Source organism: Alosa pseudoharengus, unplaced genomic scaffold (genome assembly GCF_046254945.1).
Source record: "Alosa pseudoharengus isolate Yale_2024_CS ecotype anadromous, Long Island Sound unplaced genomic scaffold, YU_APseudo_1.1 YU_APseudo_1.1_scf_2, whole genome shotgun sequence".
NCBI lineage: Eukaryota > Metazoa > Chordata > Actinopteri > Clupeiformes > Clupeidae > Alosa > Alosa pseudoharengus.
In genome coordinates, this window is record NW_027468663.1 from 12,381,424 (window position 1) to 12,403,618 (window position 22,195).

The 22,195-nt window shown below is 40.2% G+C and overlaps 1 protein-coding gene and 1 long non-coding RNA gene across 8 annotated transcripts; one reads left to right on the forward strand and one right to left on the reverse strand.

Moving 5' to 3' along the window:
• The first annotated feature begins 6,041 nt into the window (after positions 1-6,041).
• On the forward strand, positions 6,042-9,632 carry LOC143135053 (uncharacterized). 3 transcript variants are annotated; one of them, XR_012988778.1, is made up of 6 exons: positions 6,042-6,365; positions 6,739-6,952; positions 8,370-8,526; positions 8,706-8,844; positions 8,965-9,057; positions 9,613-9,632. It is a non-coding gene; the product is annotated as an uncharacterized LOC143135053 (long non-coding RNA). The 3 variants fall into 3 exon arrangements; XR_012988777.1 differs by having other exon boundaries at positions 6,042-6,952; XR_012988779.1 differs by having other exon boundaries at positions 6,042-6,952; positions 8,706-8,807.
• Positions 9,633-14,153: 4,521 nt separating this feature from the next.
• On the reverse strand, positions 14,154-19,038 carry LOC143133857 (uncharacterized). Of its 5 annotated transcripts, none has more exons than XM_076293768.1 (9): positions 18,940-19,038; positions 18,074-18,178; positions 17,902-17,968; positions 15,577-15,670; positions 15,304-15,387; positions 15,100-15,189; positions 14,910-15,002; positions 14,702-14,778; positions 14,154-14,581 (listed from the first exon to the last, which is right to left on the reverse strand). In XM_076293768.1, exons 2-9 carry the CDS (start codon positions 18,151-18,153, stop codon positions 14,447-14,449), a joined length of 720 nt encoding a protein of 239 aa, XP_076149883.1. In that variant the 5' UTR covers positions 18,154-18,178; positions 18,940-19,038; the 3' UTR covers positions 14,154-14,446. The 5 variants fall into 5 exon arrangements, with proteins under 5 accessions (XP_076149883.1, XP_076149884.1, XP_076149882.1 ...); XM_076293769.1 differs by having other exon boundaries at positions 14,154-14,575; positions 18,935-19,038; XM_076293767.1 differs by having other exon boundaries at positions 18,935-19,038.
• Between the last annotated feature and the right edge of the window lie 3,157 nt (positions 19,039-22,195).

Here is a 22,195-nt window from a genome sequence, read left to right on the forward strand (position 1 = left end):
TCATACACAGAGTGTGGCTCAAATTGCTTTACATTTAGAGCATTTAACACAATAATAGAGAAAAAAAATATTATGTTTCTATATCCAAATCCCAAAAAGAACACCCACCTCCCATGTCTAGCAGTAGCTATTTTGTCTGAGTGATGAACAAATGTAATGATGAATGAATCAGTCAATCAATGAATCAGTAACCATTGAATTTTTCCAACCGAGGTAAAGGAAGGACACTATACACGCTATGAATGTCACATGGTGGGAATAGCAAGTGTGGAGAGTACACCTAATGCTCTGTCCATCAGCAATGCAGGCCAGCCTTAATGTCACTGGATCAATAATCTATCGTCAGAAGCCTGTGAGGTCCAGGTCCATTGGGGTTTAAAGAACATGTTAGCGCTGTAAGTCAAGTAGACTCAAACCAGGTAGGTGTGGAAAATATTTCAAAATGCTTGAAAGACAATACTGACGTGATCTTGCAAGTTAATAATACAATAAATGGTAAAAACCCATGTAGTGGGAATTCACCTGAAATACATTATATCTGATTTCTTCCTTGGATAATTATGTATTAATGAGCTATAAAAAGATGCTAACCTTAGGCACAACCAATAGAGGATTGATAAAATAATGTCTGAATGCTCAAAGCTCACAATCAAAGTGAAATGGTTTTTAGATTGCAATTTAAAGAACTGCCTTTGGCATCCTCTATTTCTTATTGATGATACAATAAAAATGTCATGTTCAAATGGAACCACTTAAGACAAACTGTGCACCCAAGCCTGTTCTAATTATTCATAATGAATATTCTAAGGCATGGGCTGTTGATGTGACAGTGTTGTTGTTCCCTAGCTTGACAGGCCGTTGCCAAGAAGCAGAACCCTCTCAGCGGTTAGCAGTTATATTTTTGCCTTGTTTACTAGCCTACATAAAGTAGGCCTATCTCACTGTAAGGGACTGTTCATTATTTATTGAAGGGGCCACCGGAGGAAAATAGGGGAGGGTCATGTATTTTTATTCTTTCTTGAGGGGAGGGTCACCCAACTTTTTTTGTCTAGGAGGGGGGTCACCCAACTTTTTCATTGATTTATTCATAAAAACAGCAAAATTTCAGGCACCCCTCTGCACACCACGATTAAGTAAGTAAGTAAGTAAGTATATACTCTTTTGATCCCGTGAGGGAAATTTGGTCTCTGCATTTATCCCAATCCGTGAATTAGTGAAACACACACAGCACACAGTGTACACACAGTGAGGTGAAGCACACACTAATCCCGGCGCAGTGAGCTGCCTGCATCAACAGCGGCGCTCGGGGAGCAGTGAGGGGTAAGGTGCCTTGCTCAAGGGCACTTCAGCCGTGCCTGCTGGTCGGGGTTCGAACCGGCAACCCTCCGGTTACAGGTCCGAAGTGCTAACCAGTAGGCCCATGTCCTTCTTTCTTGCAGAGTAGGAGTAAAATAAAGGCCTCGCACTGTGGCTTTCAAAGAGACTCAGTGGAGACTGACGGTAGGCACTAGCAAAGATTCTAGTGCGAATGTGATTTCTGGTGCCATATAACGTTCTCTTTCGTTCCATAGCTGTCAACATTGAACATTGAAAATAAGGGAGATTTCCAGGGTTTCTCACCTAAAATACGGGAAAATGTCAACATTCATCCCCATTAACGTTGGAAGGGTTGCAGTAGTAGCAACAAAGTAGTCTACTTTATTCACGCCTAACAGCCTATATTCATTTGGTCAACTTTATACAGCCATAAAAACGCTAAATTTACCTTTGGTTTACTTTTAGTTTACCGTGTAACTTTAAACAGTGTGCATGCTTAACATTAGTAAAGCATACTTGTGCTTCATTCATCCACACATCCAGCTCCGTTTTGACAAGCATATCTACCAATATACCTTGTTCCTGCCCATCTCTAGCTTTGCTGTCTTCATCCTTTCTGTTTTTGTTGTTTGCAAAAAATATATAGGCCTATTTATTGGTAACCAGCAACAAGTGCAATTTGTTAATCTCTGTCATTCTCTCTCCTGCGCAAACAAAAATGTGTTACATTCCAAGTAGCCTAGTGCGTAATTCTGCTTCATAAAGAGAGAGAGAGAATTCCACACATAATCCTGTTTTCCATCAACCAGTTTTAATCATATTAAGCCTCATTTCATTTTCTCCTTTTCTCTTGTGTTGTTTGCGTGCTAGAGTAACTTTCCTTCATGCCTCTTGCATATGCCTCTCGGACAGTGTTCCTCATCCTCTTCAACTTTAAATATGCAAAGGCAGCAGCAACAACAAAAAAAGTTAAACAACTTCAAAATCTTGCCAAGAACTATGCTTGCCGTTGGTTAAGCCCACATATTGGCAGCTTCTAATGTGGCAGGTGCGCTATCCACTCTTGGCTCTAATGTATTTGTATTCCACTGGTTTATTTAAAAGGACAGAGAGGCGAAGAGAAAAAAAAAAGACCAATCAATTAGGACCAGGCACCACATGCTCTGCATAAAGAGGCTAGAGGTTGATTTTACACTTCTAAAAACACTGATCTATTCGACAGAACACAGTGGCAATGCCAGAGTATATTGCACGACATCGAAGATAGTAGGACATGTTCAGTTTAAAAATAGCAAACAGGATTTTTTAGATTTGCAAAACATTTCAGCCTAAGAACAGGGTATGTGAATTAAACATCACCCTTACAGTAGGTCTATGTATTTAAATAATACCCTTTGTATCCAGTTACCTTCAGCAGGGTGCTCCCTGCTGTCTTAGCGAGAGCCAAGTAATGGTTACTTATAGGGAGAAAAGGCCAAAGTCAAGCTTATTACATGGCCCATGCTGAACTAGGACAGTGGGGTCCATGGTGAAAATTATTATGCAGAGTATTCACTGAGCCAGCAGGGAGAGAGGGAGGGAGGGAGAGAGAGAGAGAGGGAGAGAGAGAGGGAAAGTGGGAATGCTGACCCTCTTACAGTTACCAGATCCACCTTGATTCCCTTTCTCCCGTCACCTTCAAGGCACATTATGCACCTTCATGCTGATTCTGAGGTAAGTTGTTTACTTGATATACCATCAGACAGATGGATGGACAGACAGGCAGACAGATAGAGGTACAGCTGGATAGATGGAACAACAGCCAGATGGGAAGACGGACAGAGAGACTTTATTGATCTCGAGCGGGAACTTTCTTCCATTACAATTGTACACAATTGCATTTGTCCAAAAACATGCTCCATCATTCATTGCGCAAGAGTTAAAAAAAAAATCTTTCCTGGCACCAGAACTAGAGGGAGAGAGAAACGTTTAGTGGGCCCTCCCTCTCTCAATGAGTGACGTATTGACTGCTGGCAGGGCTAGATTAGTGTCGGCGTCCAGCATGATTTGATGTCAGTTCATTAGCTTTCCTCATTGGCTCCCAGTAGATCGGCACTCCATCCATCCACAAACTCAGTATCTAACCTCATCCAAGGTCGCGACGGAAAAAGCGGGGCATCGGTGAGCGTACTAAACAACAACGGTCAAATCCCAGATTCCTCCGCTATCAGCAGAGACACGGCTCGGCAGGACTATAAAGGCAAAAAAGTGGCATTCTGCTTGTGGCTTTTTATTTTTTGCACTGCGAGTGGAGTGTGTACTTAGCCCGTGGCACAGTTCCGTTTACCATACTGTGAATGTAATTAAATCTAAGGGCTGCCAGTATTTGCTGGCGAGCAGTACGGCCTCACATTGATCCTCAAACCGCCTTCCATCTGTCTAATTGGATTCTCCGTCCAAGCAGTGCCTGGGACACTAAGATGCGGGAGGCGAGAGCTGAGGACCCCCCCCCCCTCCCACCTTCTCTCTCTCCGTCTTTCTCTCTTTTCCTCTATTCCTGCTATCTTTCTCTCCCTTCATTCCACCCTCTGGTGCCCCTCCCCTCCAAAAAACCTCTCCTTCCCTCGTTCCCTTTTTCATACATTTCATCCAACTCGTCCTCCTTATCCCTCCTTCCCCAGCCAGTCTGCGTCCAAGACAGTTGCTCAGAGCCAAACACATTTGTAAGGAATCTGCGACTGCATACAAAAAGTGTTAGGAACACTCCCTTGTATATATCACCATAAAAGGAGCTCACTCATGCACTGTGAGTCTTCTTTCATGATGATGTACCACTTCAGCCAACCTGGTCTCACGGGAATCCGTGAAATAGCCACGGACACTTAACTCAAAATCCGTGGTGGGCCCACGGAATCACTGAAATTTCCGTGAAACTCACACGGATTTCGATTCAATGCAAGTTAATGACACTCATATCCCGTGGCTATTTCACGGATCCCCGTTTAAACAACTGAGTGCAGATTTCGCTCAACGGACGTTGTTATCTTATTGGGAAACACACGTTTGATACATTCAGTTCGATTTTTATTGCCTTTTTTAGTGTCTGTGTAATGTTAGCCTGTCAGGCGTTGCATTCCATCCCTGTTTCAACAACTGAGTGCAGATTTCGCTCAACGGAAGTTACATTTCCGTGAAACACACACGGATTTCGTTCCAATGCAAGTTAATGACAATATATTCCGTGGCTATTTCACGGATCCCCGTTTAACAACTGAGTGCAGATTTCGCTCAAAGGATGTTGTTATCTTATTGGGAAACACACTTTTGATACATTCGGTTCGATTTTTATGTAATGTTAGCCTGTCAGGCGTTGCATTCCATCCCTGTTTCAACAACTGAGTGCAGATTTCGCTCAACGGAAGTTGACATTTCCGTGAAACACACACGGATTTCGTTCCAATGCAAGTTAATGACAATATATTCCGTGGCCCACACACGGATCCCCCGTTTCAACAACTGAGTACAGATTTCGGTCAACTGACTTTTATAACTTTGGGATACATGGATATTGAATAATTACAGTCGTTTCAGGACTGCATATTTGCCGTTGGCTTAAATTATGCCCTCATTTAAGTGGGATATTTAATAAAAACGTTCTCACTTCTCATTTCAGCGAGGCATAGTAACCGTTGCTAGGTAAACAAAGCCCATGTCAGAAGCGTATCCCCAGAGAATGTCAACTTAAAAAGAATAGCTTACTGATAGCACTAGTTCTTTCGTCTCAATACTGATTATGAAGTTGTTATAAATGTAATACACTACTGCAGAAATGTTTATATTGCTTAAGGTGGAAATAAAGTTCTTTGGCAAAGAGATGCATTCTGGGAAGTGATGTGTTTAAATGTAATGGCTACATATACCCAAGTTTCTTTCATTCGGAGATTTATGCTCATTATTTTACAAATTTGAGCAAGGATATAAAATATTAAGACTGTACTTTTTCATTGCTATTGATATTTTGGCGCAATTTTGTGCATCGCGTCACTGTGTGCGACGATCCCAGAAACCATTGCCTGGGCGAGATTCCGAGCGGTAAGTACAAGGGTCTAATAAGCAAGAGAAATGCATAGGCATTTAACATGTCTAAAATTGAGTTTTGGCCAAAACAATTATGTCCTCCTATTTGTTTATTTCGAACTCCACTGTAAGAGCTGTATTTGAAAGAGACTGACATAATACAATTCTTTGTTGCATCAAAATAAAATGCAACGTACTTAGCCAGAGCCTCTGCTAGCTAGATAGATTAGCTAATTCGGAACTCTGCTGTTGGTTTATTTACATTGATTTGGACGTGTACTTTTGGCATCGCCAGCTATGTGGCACAATTTGCATATATGTGTAACACGCTTCCACCTAATTTCTGCGCCAGCAAAATGTTGTGTTCAGGGCTCAACATTAACTTTCTGAAGTAGCAGCTACTTGCCAACTGGGCAACCAGACATGGGCTTTTGGATGCCACATTAGCAGCTAGCTAAGCCAAATGGTTTCATCCTGTATAGTTCATGCTACTACTTGAAGTTAAAGCGTTTATAAGTCTGGCAAGGCTAAGTTTATACAAGTACCCAGCGAGCCACAGACACACAGACGATTGTTGCTTTATATATTATGATAGATAGATGGTGCAGATCAGCAGGGGTTGTTTTTTTTTGGGGGGGGGGGGGGGTATGCAAAAGTAGTAGTAGTAGTAGGCGCCAAGTGGATATGATATCTTATGTGTATGCAATGTACGCATGTGCTTCAATCATTCTTGTGTAGAATATAACATGAATGGTTACTGAGCAATTTGATGGTCAGGCGATTAGAGTCAAGGAGATTCTATTCTTGTAGAACATGTAACTAGTAATCATATCATATCTATCATTTTTGCTAATAATGTAGAGATAAAATATCATTCTAATAATGTTTTTTGTCTTTGTTACAGATAATTTACGAGATACATGCTTGTCTCTCTCTCTCTCTCTCACACACACACACAGACACACACACTCAACCTTTTTTATTCTCATATAGTAAGTATTCCAAGATTTTTATTTTCACAAATTTGAAAGACACTAAATTGTTACTTTATTATTGTTAACCTGAAGAGCATCGGATTCTGTTAAATATCCAATTGGCATTGGGGGAACACCGAATCATCAATCCACGTTTAATGTAGGAACAGCAAATCGCATAGTGTTATACTAGATACCCTGAGTTGGTCCCAAATATCAGTCTTGAAATAGATGAAATCTTGTTTATTACAGGATTGCCTTTATTACAACTGAGTTGAAAGACTGAACATGTTGTTTAATGGTTCAATCTCTCTAAACAACTGAGGAATTTGTATTTTTAAACAATAGCAATTCTAATTACCGGTATGCTTTTCTTGTTGATTTTTTGCAGCCTGTCATGGGAGGGTTAAAAAAAAAAATGCCCTGCATGTCTTGCATCCATTTTTAATGGGTGCAAAATATGCCCAGTATGCACGGCACCACAGCCACAGAAGCTGAGGCAAAAAAAACAACTAGAAAGCTTCAATGAAAAAAAGGAAACCTGGGAGGCCAATACCAAAAAGAATCAACTGACCTCCCATCTGATGGATGATGCTATTATTCTGGTAAGTCATTTGTGCTACATTCAGTGTCGGTGCTCCGCACAAGCAGAACATGCACTGCGCGTGGGGCACCAAGTGCCTGGGGGGCACCAAAAAAATATAGCTCGTAGAAAATCATCATGCCGCAAATCCTCAAATTGTGGCGGGTCTTTTATTTAGGCTACTTAGGTTGTGCAAACCACAGGCCTTTATTCGAGGCAGGCATTTATTTCTTATAAGGCTTCTGTTGAATAATTTTATGTAAAGCCTGTGCTAACAGTTCTCCTGCCCGCTACCGCATCTGTGTGAGCGCGTCCCTACTGGATATTGTGGCCTGTTCACACGTTATGTCTCTTCCTTGCAAACTTGACTAGCTAAACCATTAATGAAAGCAAAGCAACCAGTTACATCTTCATAAAATATCAATTTGCCAGGCATGCCTTCATGGACAACAGGCCTAAGGTATTTTTTCCTGCGTTTTATGGTGAGACACATTTGGAGTGGCATGGTATCAAAAGCAGAAGATTCTCGGTCTAGTTTGGATTTAAGCCTAATTAACTTTTGGATTGTTTGATTATATTGCTCAATGTTGGAACTCATGGCCAATATCAAATATGATTGGTATTTTATGCTTCAATGTTCAGTTTAAATTTAGTTCAAACTGTGTCAGGTTTTCCATCCGCTGTTTATTTGCGAGCCAATAGCCACTTCATTCATTTTTTGCACATTAACCTTACTGTGTGTAGCCAAGCCTTATGCCATACCCAAGTAGCCTAAATCAAGGTAATTTTTAATTATGCATGATTTATTTTGTTATTGAATTCGTAGGCTGGGATTCCTCTCAGCAACAATTATGTTTAAAGGTAGCCTACTGCTTTAGTAGGGGCAGGCAGCCAGGCTACTGACAGAGCGACGTTGGAGACCCATAGTAGATTTACGACTTTTCATTGCCAACAGTAGGCCTATTAAACCAACCAACAATATAAAGTATCCAAAATAGTGGGGGCACCAGAGTGGCACCATGCATTTGTGCTTTGGGCACCCAAATGGCTAGCACAGGCCCTGGTTACATTACCATAGTACTAATGTTAGGTTAAAGGTTGTATCAGCGATGATGAGCGATTTGTAAAGACAAAACACTTTTATAATGTTCAGCTAATATTTTCTCATGGTCGGCTAGCTCTCCTGTCATTCTAGGCGCTGAAAAAGACTCTGGTATTTTTACGCAGCCCATGCACCACAAACCGCGGAGTCTACCGGACATTAACATTGTGGTTGGTAGTACACCACTAACAATAACCAAGCATTGCATGTATTTTTTAAAAATGAATACTGGTGGTAAGGTTGAGTTATCTCTTGTGTGTCTTGTTTGGTCCTCAGACAAAATATAAAATGAGTTATATATCGAACAAAAACGTCTGCTAAGAAATTTGATGTAAAGATTGAGAAGCTCAATGCTGTGGGCTGGAGTCCCGTCCTCCTTCTTGAATACCCAAAGAGAAACCCACAAATGCTTCTCCCTCAGGGCCTGAGGTTAAGTGGGGGGGAAAGTAAATGCCTCAATAACATTAAGGACATTTTCACCTTAATGGTTAAAGGTGATTCCACATTTTCTATACATTATAACGTCTCTATACAACCCCAATTCTGAAAAAATGTGGGACACTGAAAATTAGATGACATCAAATAACAAAATGTACAGAAAAATATCATGACATCACTCCTACATTTCACATTTGACCTTATTGTATTGTTTGTGTTGCTTGTATTCTTTCAGGAAAGAAAGCGCTGACCGATCCAAACAATTTGCCGGGTCAATGAGAGGAGGCCATCTTCATGTCAGAAAATGTGGCTTTCCACCAAGTGTAGATTAGCAATGGTAATTGCGTTAGGGAAGAAAGTCAGTTGCGGAGAATGTAAGATACAGGCCCTAATCTGTACACTGTATGATGAATTATATGATATGCTTGTTATTTGTGTTCTGTATGTATGTTAACATTTTGATTAACATACTACTATTTGCTTATGTCAAACAGTTTCTAGAAAAGGAAGTGAAGAACGAGTGCCCCCACAACAGCCCTATGTACAAGCAGCAGTACAGAAGAGTACTAAAAAAGAGAAAGACAAAGGTTATTTCCATACACAAAATTGCAAATAAAACAATGGATGATGTAACAGTACTTTTTGATCACTTTTAAAAATGTATAATGGCACTGCGGAATAATTGAAATCAGTGATCAGTAACTGTCAGTATCAGTAATCGTACCAGATAATGCGTTTGTTCATCTTTGTGTTTATGTTCAAAATCCCGAACAAGACACGCCAGAGATAACTCACCCCTATATTATATATAAATATAATATAAAGTATTCTCTGAAAAATATTCACGGCATGTTTTAGTATTGTTAGAGATGCTACCAACCCCAGAATGTTTGTCTGCAGTTACTCTATGTTCCAGTTTATGGGACTGTGTAAATTGACCAGGATGTTTTACAGCTCGTATAGGGAATGTAAAGTGAGTGGACCATGAGGAGATATTAACTGAACATCATAAAAAGTGTTACGTGTCTACAAAACGCTGATAGTCACTGATGTGAAGTGTTAAAATTTGAATGTTAAGTTGAGTGCAATGTTATCTTTTAAGCAAGACACTATTTTTCTATGTCTTTGTTTGCCTGCCACAGGGGAAGATGGAGATCTTAATCTCCAAAATGTGGTGAGTTGGTTATCTTTTACACCAGATACTCACAATTACACAAAGGGAAATTACGTTGTTCCAGCAGCCATACATATACTGTAGGACATGTAAATGTACCAGATTTAGTTATTATAGTCTATGCTATAATTTAGTTATATACCGGTACTGCAGGCTACATGTAAACATATATACCGTAAATCAGTTTATATTGTAACACTCCTGTGTACCTGATGTTTTAGATGGATAGAAAGATACTTTATTGATCCCCAAGGGGAAATTCAAGTATGAACAGTAGGCCCAAGGGGAAATTCAAGTATGAACAGTAGGGTTTTATGGCAATTGGTAGTAGAGTGTTGTCTGGGGTGAGTGTGAGCTATAAACTATTTTTTATTCATTTGCACTCTGAACTTGTAAATGTACTAACCTGAGATGTTGATAATGTAACTTTTGTCAATTCAGAATGTCAGGGCCCAGTTTTTTTTATTTCCATACTGTGGAGTATTCAGATATTTTATTAGTTGTAACACTATTATGACATTGGTTAATCTAAACATCCCTCCACTAGAATATCTAATCAAACTGGAATACAGGTTACAGTCTTTTTCACTAACCATCTTCCCCCTTTTTTCTCAGCGGGAAAACCTGTCTGCCAACCTGGGAGCCTGCAAGATAAAGATCTACACACACACACACACACACTCACTCACTCACTCACTCACTCACTCAACAGTCAACAAATGTTTTAGCTGAGTGTTGTTCTTTTGTATTTTTTTATATAATATAAGTTAATAAAGACTACTACTGAAATAACATCAAAATGTTGAACCTTCATCCTTGAACCTATCATAGCATGATATTGTTAAAGCTGAATTGTTTGCAGGGGAGGGGTGTTGGCACAAAGAGATTTGAACACACTTTATTGCATCTCAAACTAGATCCACACCTGGTAAAGTTAACATTATAAAATATTGACAAATCAACCCATATTTTGCCTTGATGACATTAGTTATCCCGCAACACCAGACACATGTAAAGCTTTGACCATTGTGTAAATGATGCACATGCCTTTCCAACTATTGTCCATTATTCAAATTATTACTGGATACTGTACCAGGTTATGATCTATGAAGTCAATATTACTCTGAAGTACTAGGTCCTTACTACCTCCTGCTCCCATTCAAACAGTTGCCATATTGAATAGGAAGTATCACACATGTTTTACCACCCTGTTTTCTCAACAAAGAATCACCGTGTTGTGTGTTGTTAGCTTGTCTCCCACTACTTCTTGTATTGCAGTTGTTAGGACAAACTGGCAGAAGAACTTTCATTCACTAAACATTTAAAAGTGCCACAGAGTAATTACTGCTTTTGATATTTGTTTTAAGTCATTGTTGCTATTGTAGTATACTTGCTGTTGTTTTTGACTGTGGTCTAGAGGGTCCAGGTGCCTTGTGGCATGGGAGCTCCTGTTACTTCTTACATCAGTAAGTGCATCGATGATGTGACACACACAAAGACCCGGCTAACTGGAAGACATGACAGGAGATGTCCATAGGCTGCCGAGAACGCCTTCAGAGCCAAGGATGAAACTGATCTGAGAACAACGAGAGCCAAACTTTCCCCTAGCATCAGTAAAGCAAAACAGGAATACACACAAAAGATAACCTGCCATTTCAAAGACAGCAGAGACACATAGAGCATTCCCATCATGTGCATATAGCAAATTCTACTACAGCGCAGTCAGAGCCAGACAGTAACGGAGTACATTTACTTGAGTACACCAAGCACCTCATAACATCTATATTGTGCTTTTATCTGATGCAAGTGTTTTGATATGAAATAAACATAATTTGCATGACATGGTCAGTTCTGCTGGTCAGTTTTGACCTACGCGACAGCCCTGCAAAGTACCATCCACACAGCTATTCGGCTGCATTTTTTGACAGTTTTCAAGTTCAGTTTATTTCTTTGTCCCAAATGGGCAATTTGATTGCAGACAGGATCACATACCACACGACATAAATAGGTCTGACAATGCCTAAAAAGTCAGTAAAACCAAGATAAAACTTAATTAAATAAGTTAGATATAAGAGGAGGAAGTGAATGAATATGGGGGGGGGGGGGTCACTAAATGGACAAATCTATCTTTTCCTGTTGTGTACATTCAGTACTTGAATAGAAAAGGGGATGAAGGAATTTTTGCACCTCTGTTTAAAAGCAATAGGATGCCAACAGACGCAAGCCAGGTGGCAGCAGCACGTATTCAGAATACAGGGGATGGCTTGTGTCTTGATATATTTGTATCGCTTTGTTGAACACCTGCTTATTAAAATATTCGGTGAGACTAACAAACTTCACTCCCACTATCTTACTGGCCACATTAACTATCTTGAAAAGTGCATTTTTGTCTCTGATGGTGACATTTCCATACCAGCAGATAATGGAGAATGAGGATTGACTCAATAAAAGCTTTGTAAAACAATGCCATCAATGTTTTGTCCACCTGAAACTTAGCCAGTTTCCTAAGTGCAGAGAGTCTTTGTTGCCCTCTCTTGCACACCGAGGTGGTGTTCAGGTCGAACTTAAGCCGGTCATCAATCAAGGTGCCTAGGTACTTGTAAGATGATACAATTTCAACATCTTGATCGTTGATGACACTGTGCTTTGGAACAGGGGGAAGGCGTCTGAAATCTATGGACATGTCCTTGGTTTTACTGATGTTCAGATGCAAAAAAGCATCTTCACACCATGACACAAATTCATTGATAACAGGGCCATGCTCATTCTCATGGGAATTCAGGACACTGACAATTACAGAGTCATCTGCAAATTTTAGAATGTGCCTGTTGTCATACTGGCTGCGGCAGTCATTGTTGTACAGTATGTACAACAGGGGGGAGAGAACACACCCCTGAGGTGAGCCTGTGGATGATGTTAGGCCACTGGACAGCACTTTATTTACCCTCACTCTCTGAACTCTGCTGAGGAAATCAAGTAGCCAACCAATCAGGCTTGGGTCAAGGCTAAAGTTGTTCAGTAGTTTCTCAATCAGTAGGTGGGGTTGGATGGTGTTAAATGCCGAGGAGAAATCTACAAAGAGCAACCTTGCATGATTCCCACTTTCCTCCAGGTGTTTATAGAGAAGACTTAGTAGAGTGATGGTAGCATCCTGCACCCCCCTCTTGGCCCTATAGGCAAACTGGGAAGGATCCAAGAGAGGTTGCACCTTGATTAGGAGCTCAGCTTTAATCAGCTTCTCTAAGGATTTTGCAATAAGAGATTTTGGATGCACACAAGTTCATGGATCAAACCAAGCACCTCATAACATCTATATTGTGCTTTTATCTGATATATGCAATGATATATGTAGGCTACCTCATGTGCAAAAATGGGAAAATAACATGTATTTAAAAATATTACAAATGTTGCAAGCTTTTGACTTTATAGTCAAGCAGGTGATACATCTTAATAATTCAAGCATGTTTCTCATGTTATATATACAAATATTTTTGTAATTTTGAAATTATAGCTATTTCTGTAATTAGACTACATGCCCCATGACGTGTAGCGTTCATTTCAACGCTGCTTTATAACAATGGCGCCGAATTTGTAGTTCATTAAAACGGCTTTGTATTAAAACATTAACAAATTATTGTTAGGATGCAAAACACTGGCACAGACGACTTTTGCTGGGTATAATATGTAGAGAAATAGTTAAAGCAAGTTAGTACATGACTCATTGGCATTCAATGAAAAGAAGTATAATTCCACAAAATATCGAAAAACGTGTACAGTAGGCTACTTCTGACCCTTGTTGCTAGGCAACGCCCCGTAGGCCTACCTGCTTGGCTGAAGAATAAGAAGGCTCATTATCCTAATCTTTGCTGTTCAAAGCAACATATAAATATATAAAACGATATAACACTTAAATTGAACAGGGAATAAATTAAGATGTTGATCAGACTGTAATAAGGACAAGCAATAGGCTAATAAACAAATGCCCATTCAATCAATGATATAATAACAAGTTGCTTACTGTTTAATGGACTATGCATGTTGAACAAATGTGCCTTTAGACCCCTTTTAAAACACTGTAAACTATCACAGGAACAAAGAGCACTGTGCAACTTATTGCACCCACATGGAACCACTGAGGAAGAGTCTTGAATTTAGCGTTCATGAGTGGTCGACAGAACAAATGGTAATCAGAAGACAGCAGTGGGCGGTTGGGGAAGTACATCTTGATCATTGAATTAAAATAACAAGGAGCAGATCCAGTCAGTGTCCTATAGGCCAAAGTGAGAGATTTCAATGTAATGCTGGCTACTACAGGGGGAGTGTAGGAGAATAGGCCTAGGAGTGGATATGCATGCCCGATATCCATACCCCATCTTCCTCCTTGCTGGAACAGTTGGCTCATATATGTATTTTCACTGACACATTATCTATGTATCTATCTAATTTTAATTATGATAGCCATAGTACATGTGAGATTACAACAATAATACAATACAGAGTAATACAAACTGAAATGACTAAATGAATGAATTCCTTTATTGTTATTGCATTGGGAAAGAAGCTATTTCTAAATCTGCTAGTGCTAATCTGCTTGTTTTTAGACTCTGTAACATAGGTGGCTAACTGTTTCCAATTGTCCTGTTCTGTTCATGGTACACCAAAACTGTCACACTTGGATATTGAATCAATTACGATGAAAAACACGTAGCTTATCAACAAAGAAAAGTGAGATTGCTTTATGATGATAGATGCTTTACTTTTCCAAAAGATGTTGACACATTAAAGGAAATGACATGTAGTATTCATTGTGATCCTTCTTTATGATCTGCCGCTGCTGCTGGTGGTGTTTGTGGTGCTGGTGGTGTTTGTGCTGCTGTTGGTGTTGCTGCTGGTGCTGGTGATGGGGGTGATGGTGGTGCCTCAACAGACTGCTGCAGCTCAACAGATTAAAGGAAAAGCACATTATTGTTAGATATGTGTGTACAAATCTGTTTTAGTCTGTAAAACACACTGGTATGCAAAAGGTTTTAGACAGGTTCATGCATTTGTATATATACCTGGAGATTGTAATACGCATTGTATGAGCGTACCACCTGCCTCAGCTTTTCAGCAGTGAAAGCTTTACGCCCTTCACCTTTTCCATAAAAAATGGCAAACAATGCATCATTACTGGTTTTATCATATACTCTTATGAAAAGTCAAATCATGTTGCAACAGCTGTGTGCATGCAGTTGAAACAGTAATAGTTGGTCAATATTAACATACCGTCACTGACTGAGGCAAAGGGCAATTCCTCAGGCCACCAAGGCGGCCTGTGTTGTGGCAGATATTCAGACAGAGACAAACCCTGACTCAGTGCTGAGATAGAAGGGTGTTAAAGTGTAATCAGATTCAGTAGTCTGCATCATTTTGATCTTTAAATAAGGAAATTGAAAACATACAATGCCAGTCATACCATGTTCTTTTATCAGACGGCCAATTGCCATCCGGCAATGTGTGCCACTGATATCAGGGTCAACGTATGGCCTCTCACCCCCCAAAGCATCTGTAAGACAGTACGCTCAGTGTCATTAAAAACAAATGTTAAGGTTCCTTTTCTGAACTTCAAGAAAGGATTGACACAGAAACAAACCTTAACACCACTTTCATTTATACATACCACTTGACACACCCCTATTAGTGTACATGTTTAGCAGCTCAGCCTTCCTGTCATTGGTCCAAAAGGCCTCAAGATACTTTGGCCCTAAATGAACCGTAAAAAAAACCCTTAAAATCCATTATCAATTCGGTTTGTGTTGCCATGTCAATATCATTTTTATCAAAACTCAGGGCCAGATTGTGACCATACTAAAATAATTGTTCTTCCATTGAATGTCATCTTCGATAGATCTCATCATTGAAATGTTGTTGAATAAAAACATATTACATATACCTGTGAAATTAACGGTGGGTGACTCACTGCTGAAGTCAACCCATACGGCAAAAGCCAGGGGTGCTCCAGCCTCACCACCGCACCAATTCTTCATCTGAAAACAATATTAAAAATATTATACTTTCCCTCTCTTTTAAAAGCAGCCTCCCTCCCTTTCTTTCTTCACTGCACCCAATATTAGCATGAATTGAGACATGTCCCACTGTATTCTGAAAGCCTGACCTACTTTCCTGCAGACTTTTGCATATCATATGATCAGTGTTCATAACTCTATACATGGCACTATTTTGTATATTGGCGAACGAGGTACACATATGATAAGTTTTGAGCTCCAACTCAAAGGCAAAGCAGTTTCAGCCATGCAAACCATATATTTTCTGAAAGCTGGTCAGTTGTAGGTGTGATTTAACATACATTAGGACATGTCATGTGGTTACTATGGTCATATTGTGGTTGTTGCTAGGGTAAATTGAATGGTTGCTATGGTGTTGCTAAGGTAGATATGGTGGTTGCTATGCAAAATAACATGGTTGCTATGGTGGTTGTTAGGGTAAGCATGTTGGTTGCTATGGTGGTTGCTAGCTTGACATTATACAAGTGGTTGCTAGGGTAATTAAGATGGTTGCTAGGGTGTTGCTAGGGTAATTAAGGTGGTTGCTTGGGTGTTGCTAGGGTACATATGGTGGCAAAATAACAAAGCAGTGGAATTGCTAACGTTTAGCCATTTTTACATTTTTAGCCAAAAAACTCACTTATGTTGGTCTGATCAGTATGAAATCAGAATATGTTGAACAACGGGACATTACAAACAAGCCAGGCTCAGTTTGGAGTCGGTGGATTATTCCCGGAAGGAGATAAACGGTTCGAAACATACAAGGTTTCCCTCTTCTGCCGCGGTAACGCTAGGTGCTAGAGGGATGGGACCAAGACGCACGGCACCGCCTTGAGGCCCCTGACAACTGTTCCAAAGGTGGGATATCTGAGACACCCACAAAAAAAACAGTGAAGGAAAAACTTAAAAAAAGTTGACCACTCCCACTTCAGAGGTGGAGTTTTGGGTGGTAGCATGGAGCTACGAGGCTGAAATTCAAGTCAGACCTTCTGCACATGACCCACATAGAGCGTGCAAAGTTTCATCCCTCTAGCTGTAACGCAAAGCATTGTGCCTACTTTTTTGGCAATTTAAAGCAACACCAAAGAACTTTTCCTCTGTCGCACGCACTATTTGTTTATCCAGCACCAGCTTTGCAAATAACAATGTCCACAGACAAGGTAGAATATGTTGCATGATTTTATGAAAGTACGATGTATTGCGACATCAGATGCAAGTCAAATTTGTAGTTTCTCATGTCTCATTCCATCGAACTACATATCCGCTACCCGATCTGGCAAACTTACATAGTGCGGTTATAGCCGATAGAGGGCCTCGAAGCGGATGCAGAAAGTGCCGTTCACCCTGTTACGAGTTGATGAACCACTGAAACGATTTTGGAAACACTATTTTAAGGTACAAAAAACTCTTTGGTGTTGCTTTAACATTTAGCCATTTTTCAATTTTTAGCCAAAAAGCACACTTATGTTGATCCGATCAGTATGAAATCAGAATATGTTGAACAACGGGACATCACAAACAAGCCAGGCTCAGTTTGGAGTCGGTGGATTATTCCCGGAAGGAGATAAACGGTTCGAAACATACAAGGTTTCCCTCTGCTGGCGCGGTAAAGCTAGGTGCTAGAGGGATGGGACCAAAACGCACGGCACCGCCTTGAGGCCCCTGACAACTGTTCCAAAGGTGGGATATCTGAGACACCCACAAAAAAAACTGTGAAGGAAAAACATAAAAAAAGTTGACCACTCCCATTTCAGAGGTGGAGTTTTGATATGTCAAAGTCAGTAGGAAGGTAGGACATGTCTTAATTAATTGACATCTAGAGGCTATAGGCTTTCAGAAAATATATGGTTTAGGTGGTCAATTCAGCTGTCCCTTAACAGTGTAGGCCTAAATATATCAGCTGTACAATGCGTTTCTCGATCTACAATATGGGCCTATGTACGCCTTATGATGCACCAAAGTCAGTAGGAAGGTGGGACATGTCTTAATGTATATTAATTGACATCTAGAGGCTATAGGCTTTCAGAAAATATATGGTTTAGGTGGTCAATTCAGCTGTCCCTTAACAGTGTAGGCCTAAATGTATCAGTTCAATCTACTTTCTACAATCTGTAGAAACAATCTAAATCTACAATATGGGCCTATATTTAGCACAGCGACAACCATATCTAGCAAAATCACAGTAAAAGTAATGTAAAAGTGATGTAAAATACCTGCCAATTGTCCTCTGTATCCACCGCTGCAGTAGACCATGATGTGAGGATGCACTCCATAACACAGCTGTTAATGGAAGCAAGGACTGAGGTGTCAAGGCCAGCATGCTTCAGCCTCTTCAGGAAGTTGACAAATGAGTAGCCAAACAAGGACAAACAAGGCCTTGCTTACATACTGGCTGTCTTGTAGTTTGACACCACTCTCCTTTCTGTGAGTGTTTTGTTGGTGTAATTTAATGAAATGCAACCCATACATCAGGATATCAGGAGCAAGGATCTGTGAAAACATAAGTAGAGGGGAGAAAAAAAAGACATAAAGATATGTCGAGAAAACATTGCAGCACCATCCCTAAACAACACATCAGGACACCTTTCTTTCCTTTTTCATTTGATCACTACTGCAATTCATACACCTTGTACCCTTGTATACAGGTGAGACAAGGGTAAAACTGATGTGGGTATTTATTCTATTATAGAATAGGCTACTAAAATATAACTCCACAACTTCAAGTGTCAACACTGTAGTTTTGAAGGAGTATTTGTAGTTCTTATGCAGGAAAATCAGTATAGGCTACTTTGGACATTAAAAGCTGCATGCACTACGTAGTACACTCAGAAATGCATTATTTTGGAGATAGAAATGTTGCTTTGTTTTTCAGAAAAACCGTAGTAGCATAACAGAATTTTTTGTCACATGAATTACCCAGACCCAAAGAAACAAATAGCTTATTACGTGAAACTGACCTGCTTATAATTTAATGTCAAACACCATCTCAATCACCATCGCACTCATTTCGATAATTTAACCAAATAACCATAACAATTATTTATTTGGCTAATTATCACGCATTTGTCCACGTCTTTTACCATTATAAGACATTCACTAAGAAATTGCACTAATTTCGCGTGATTCTAGTTGTTTCACAGCATGAAGGGTTTTTGGTCATGATAAGTATACCTATATTTTGTTCGAAACAACAAAAAACAACACCATTATTATTATTATTTACTAAATTAACGTAGTTTAACTTACCTTACCCCACATAGCCAGCCAGCTCTCGCTCTACGATGCGTTTCCGCTTTCTTGTGGTGGCGTGTGTCACATGACAGCAACCAGCCTATCACACTGGGGCTGTTTCCTTTATCGAGCGTCGCCCTGGGATCGTCGCACACAGTGACGCGATGCACAAAATTGCGCCAAAATATCAATAGCAATGAAAAAGTAGTCTTAATATTTTATATCCTTGCTCAAATTTGTAAAATAATGAGCATAAATCTCCGAATGAAAGAAACTTGGGTATATGTCCCCAACAGATTAACATCCAGCTTGACTCAACTTCACTGACCCCAACTAGATCGGCACGAAACTTGGGCGTTGTAATTGATGACCGACTTAACTTCTCTGAGCATATAGCTTCTATTGCAAAATCATGCCGGTTTATGCTTTACAACATTAGGAAGATCAGACCTTATCTGACACAAGATTCCACACAACTTCTTGTTCAGACCATGGTCATCTCTAAGCTGGACTATTGTAATTCACTGTTAGCTGGCTTACCCGCTTGTGTAACAAGATCATTACAGCTGATTCAAAATGCTGGAGCACGCCTGGTCTTCAATCAGCCAAAGAGGACACATGTAACTCCTCTCCTAGTTACTCTCCATTGGCTCCCTATAGTAGCCAGAATTAAATTTAAATCTCTCACTTTGGCCTATAGGACACTAACTAGATCTGCTCCTAGTTATTTTAATTCAATAATCAAGCCTTACATCCCCAACCGCCCACTGCGGTCTTCTGGTGAGCGTATGTTGTGTCGACCAGTCATAAAAACTGGGTCTAATTCCAGACTCTTTTCTTCAGTGGTTCCATGTTGGTGGAATGAACTGCCCAGTGGTCTCCGTTCCTGTGGTAGTTTTGGGTCGTTTAAGAGGGGTCTAAAGACATTCCTATTCAACATATACTTAGTTGTTTAAGCGCTTATGTGTTATGGTTTATATAATGTTGTTTTATTTTAATTGGGCTGTTAATTAATTTGACATTATTGTTTATTATTGATATTCTCCTTAATGTAGTCTTAGCATGTTATTGTTTTATATTATTGATTGAATTGACATTATTGTTTTTATTATTGCCTTTCCCCTTTTTTACATTGCTTTTTTATTAGGCTATTGATTGAATTGATATTATTGTGTACTACAACTATTCTCCTTACTATATTTGACCTAGATTTTAATCTGTTCCCTGTTCATTTTTAAATATTATTATGTTGTTTTGTATTTATATGTCGCTTTGGACAAAGGCGTCTGCTAAATCCATAACCATAACCATAACCATATGTAGCCATTACATTTAAACACATCACTTCCCAGAATGCATCTCTTTGCCAAAGAACTTTATTTCCACCTTAAGCAATATAAACATTTCTGCAGTAGTGTATTACATTTATAACAACTTCATAATCAGTATTGAGACGAAAGAACTAGTGCTATCAGTAAGCTATTCTTTTTAAGTTGACATTCTCTGGGGATACGCTTCTGACATGGGCTTTGTTTACCTAGCAACGGTTACTATGCCTCGCTGAAATGAGAAGTGAGAACGTTTTTATTAAATATCCCACTTAAATGAGGGCATAATTTAAGCCAACGGCAAATATGCAGTCCTGAAACGACTGTAATTATTCAATATCCATGTATCCCAAAGTTATAAAAGTCAGTTGACCGAAATCTGTACTCAGTTGTTGAAACGGGGGATCCGTGTGTGGGCCACGGAATATATTGTCATTAACTTGCATTGGAAAGAAATCCGTGTGTGTTTCACGGAAATGTCAACTTCCGTTGAGCGAAATCTGCACTCAGTTGTTGAAACAGGGATGGAATGCAACGCCTGACAGGCTAACATTACACAGACACTAAAAAAGGCAATAAAAATCGAACTGAATGTATCAAAAGTGTGTTTCCCAATAAGATAACAACATCCGTTGAGCGAAATCTGCACTCAGTTGTTAAACGGGGATCCGTGAAATAGCCACGGAATATATTGTCATTAACTTGCATTGGAACGAAATCCGTGTGTGTTTCACGGAAATGTAACTTCCGTTGAGCGAAATCTGCACTCAGTTGTTGAAACAGGGATGGAATGCAACGCCTGACAGGCTAACATTACACAGACACTAAAAAAGGCAATAAAAATCGAACTGAATGTATCAAAAGTGTGTTTCCCAATAAGATAACAACGTCCGTTGAGCGAAATCTGCACTCAGTTGTTTAAACGGGGATCCGTGAAATAGCCACGGGATATGAGTGTCATTAACTTGCATTGAATCGAAATCCGTGTGAGTTTCACGGAAATTTCAGTGATTCCGTGGGCCCACCACGGATTTTGAGTTAAGTGTCCGTGGCTATTTCACGGATTCCCGTGAGACCAGGTTGCTTCAGCGGGCGCTGATGTGGCGATTGCTATGTTAATGAGCTGGGCGTGCTCTTCTCAAAGCCACTTATGTGGGCCGTATGGTGGGAGAGATGCTCCAGGTTAGCAGTACTGCTGAACTAGCACTTTCCTGCAGGAGGTCTCAGGGCAACGGCACATTTGCCACATGCAGCAATGTAATAGCCTATTTGGGATACAGAAGAGACTCTGTGTGTGTGTGTGTGTGTGTGTGTGTGTGTGTGTACACACATGTACAGTATACACAATCCAAGTAAACACGAAGATGTACACACACCCACACACACACACGCATGGATACGCACACATGCATCGACAAAAAACACTGAATCTTCACCAACTCACTCCCCACTGAGGCAGAATATATATTTATATTTATATATATTTTATTTCCTTTCCTCTGATTGCAGTCAAATCTTTCCTGGGTGACAGACTCCAGCAGCTGACTGGTGGGAGGTTTGGTGGGAAACAATCAGACGGCTCCTCCACACAGTGTGATTGCTACACACGAGCCCTCTCTGCTCACAGGACGGCGACAGCACAGGCACACTGTGCTGAAAGCATTATGAGCCACCGTTCCTCGTCTCTGAGCTCACCAGGACTGTGAGCCCTCATCAGCAGTGCTAACAATTGGCTGAGTGTAGCCCCTTAAAAAGGAGTATGTGTGTGTGTGTGTGTGTGTTTGTGTGTGTGTTTGTGTGTGGTGGGGGGTCTTGGTGGCACTAGATGAGTACAACACTCATGGCATTTTGCACATGTGGGACTCAAGCTGTGTGGACTCTCTGAAACGGCACTGGCTGAAGACAAAAGGGTCTGGTGCCCTTTAGAGGGTGTGTGTGTGAGTGTGAG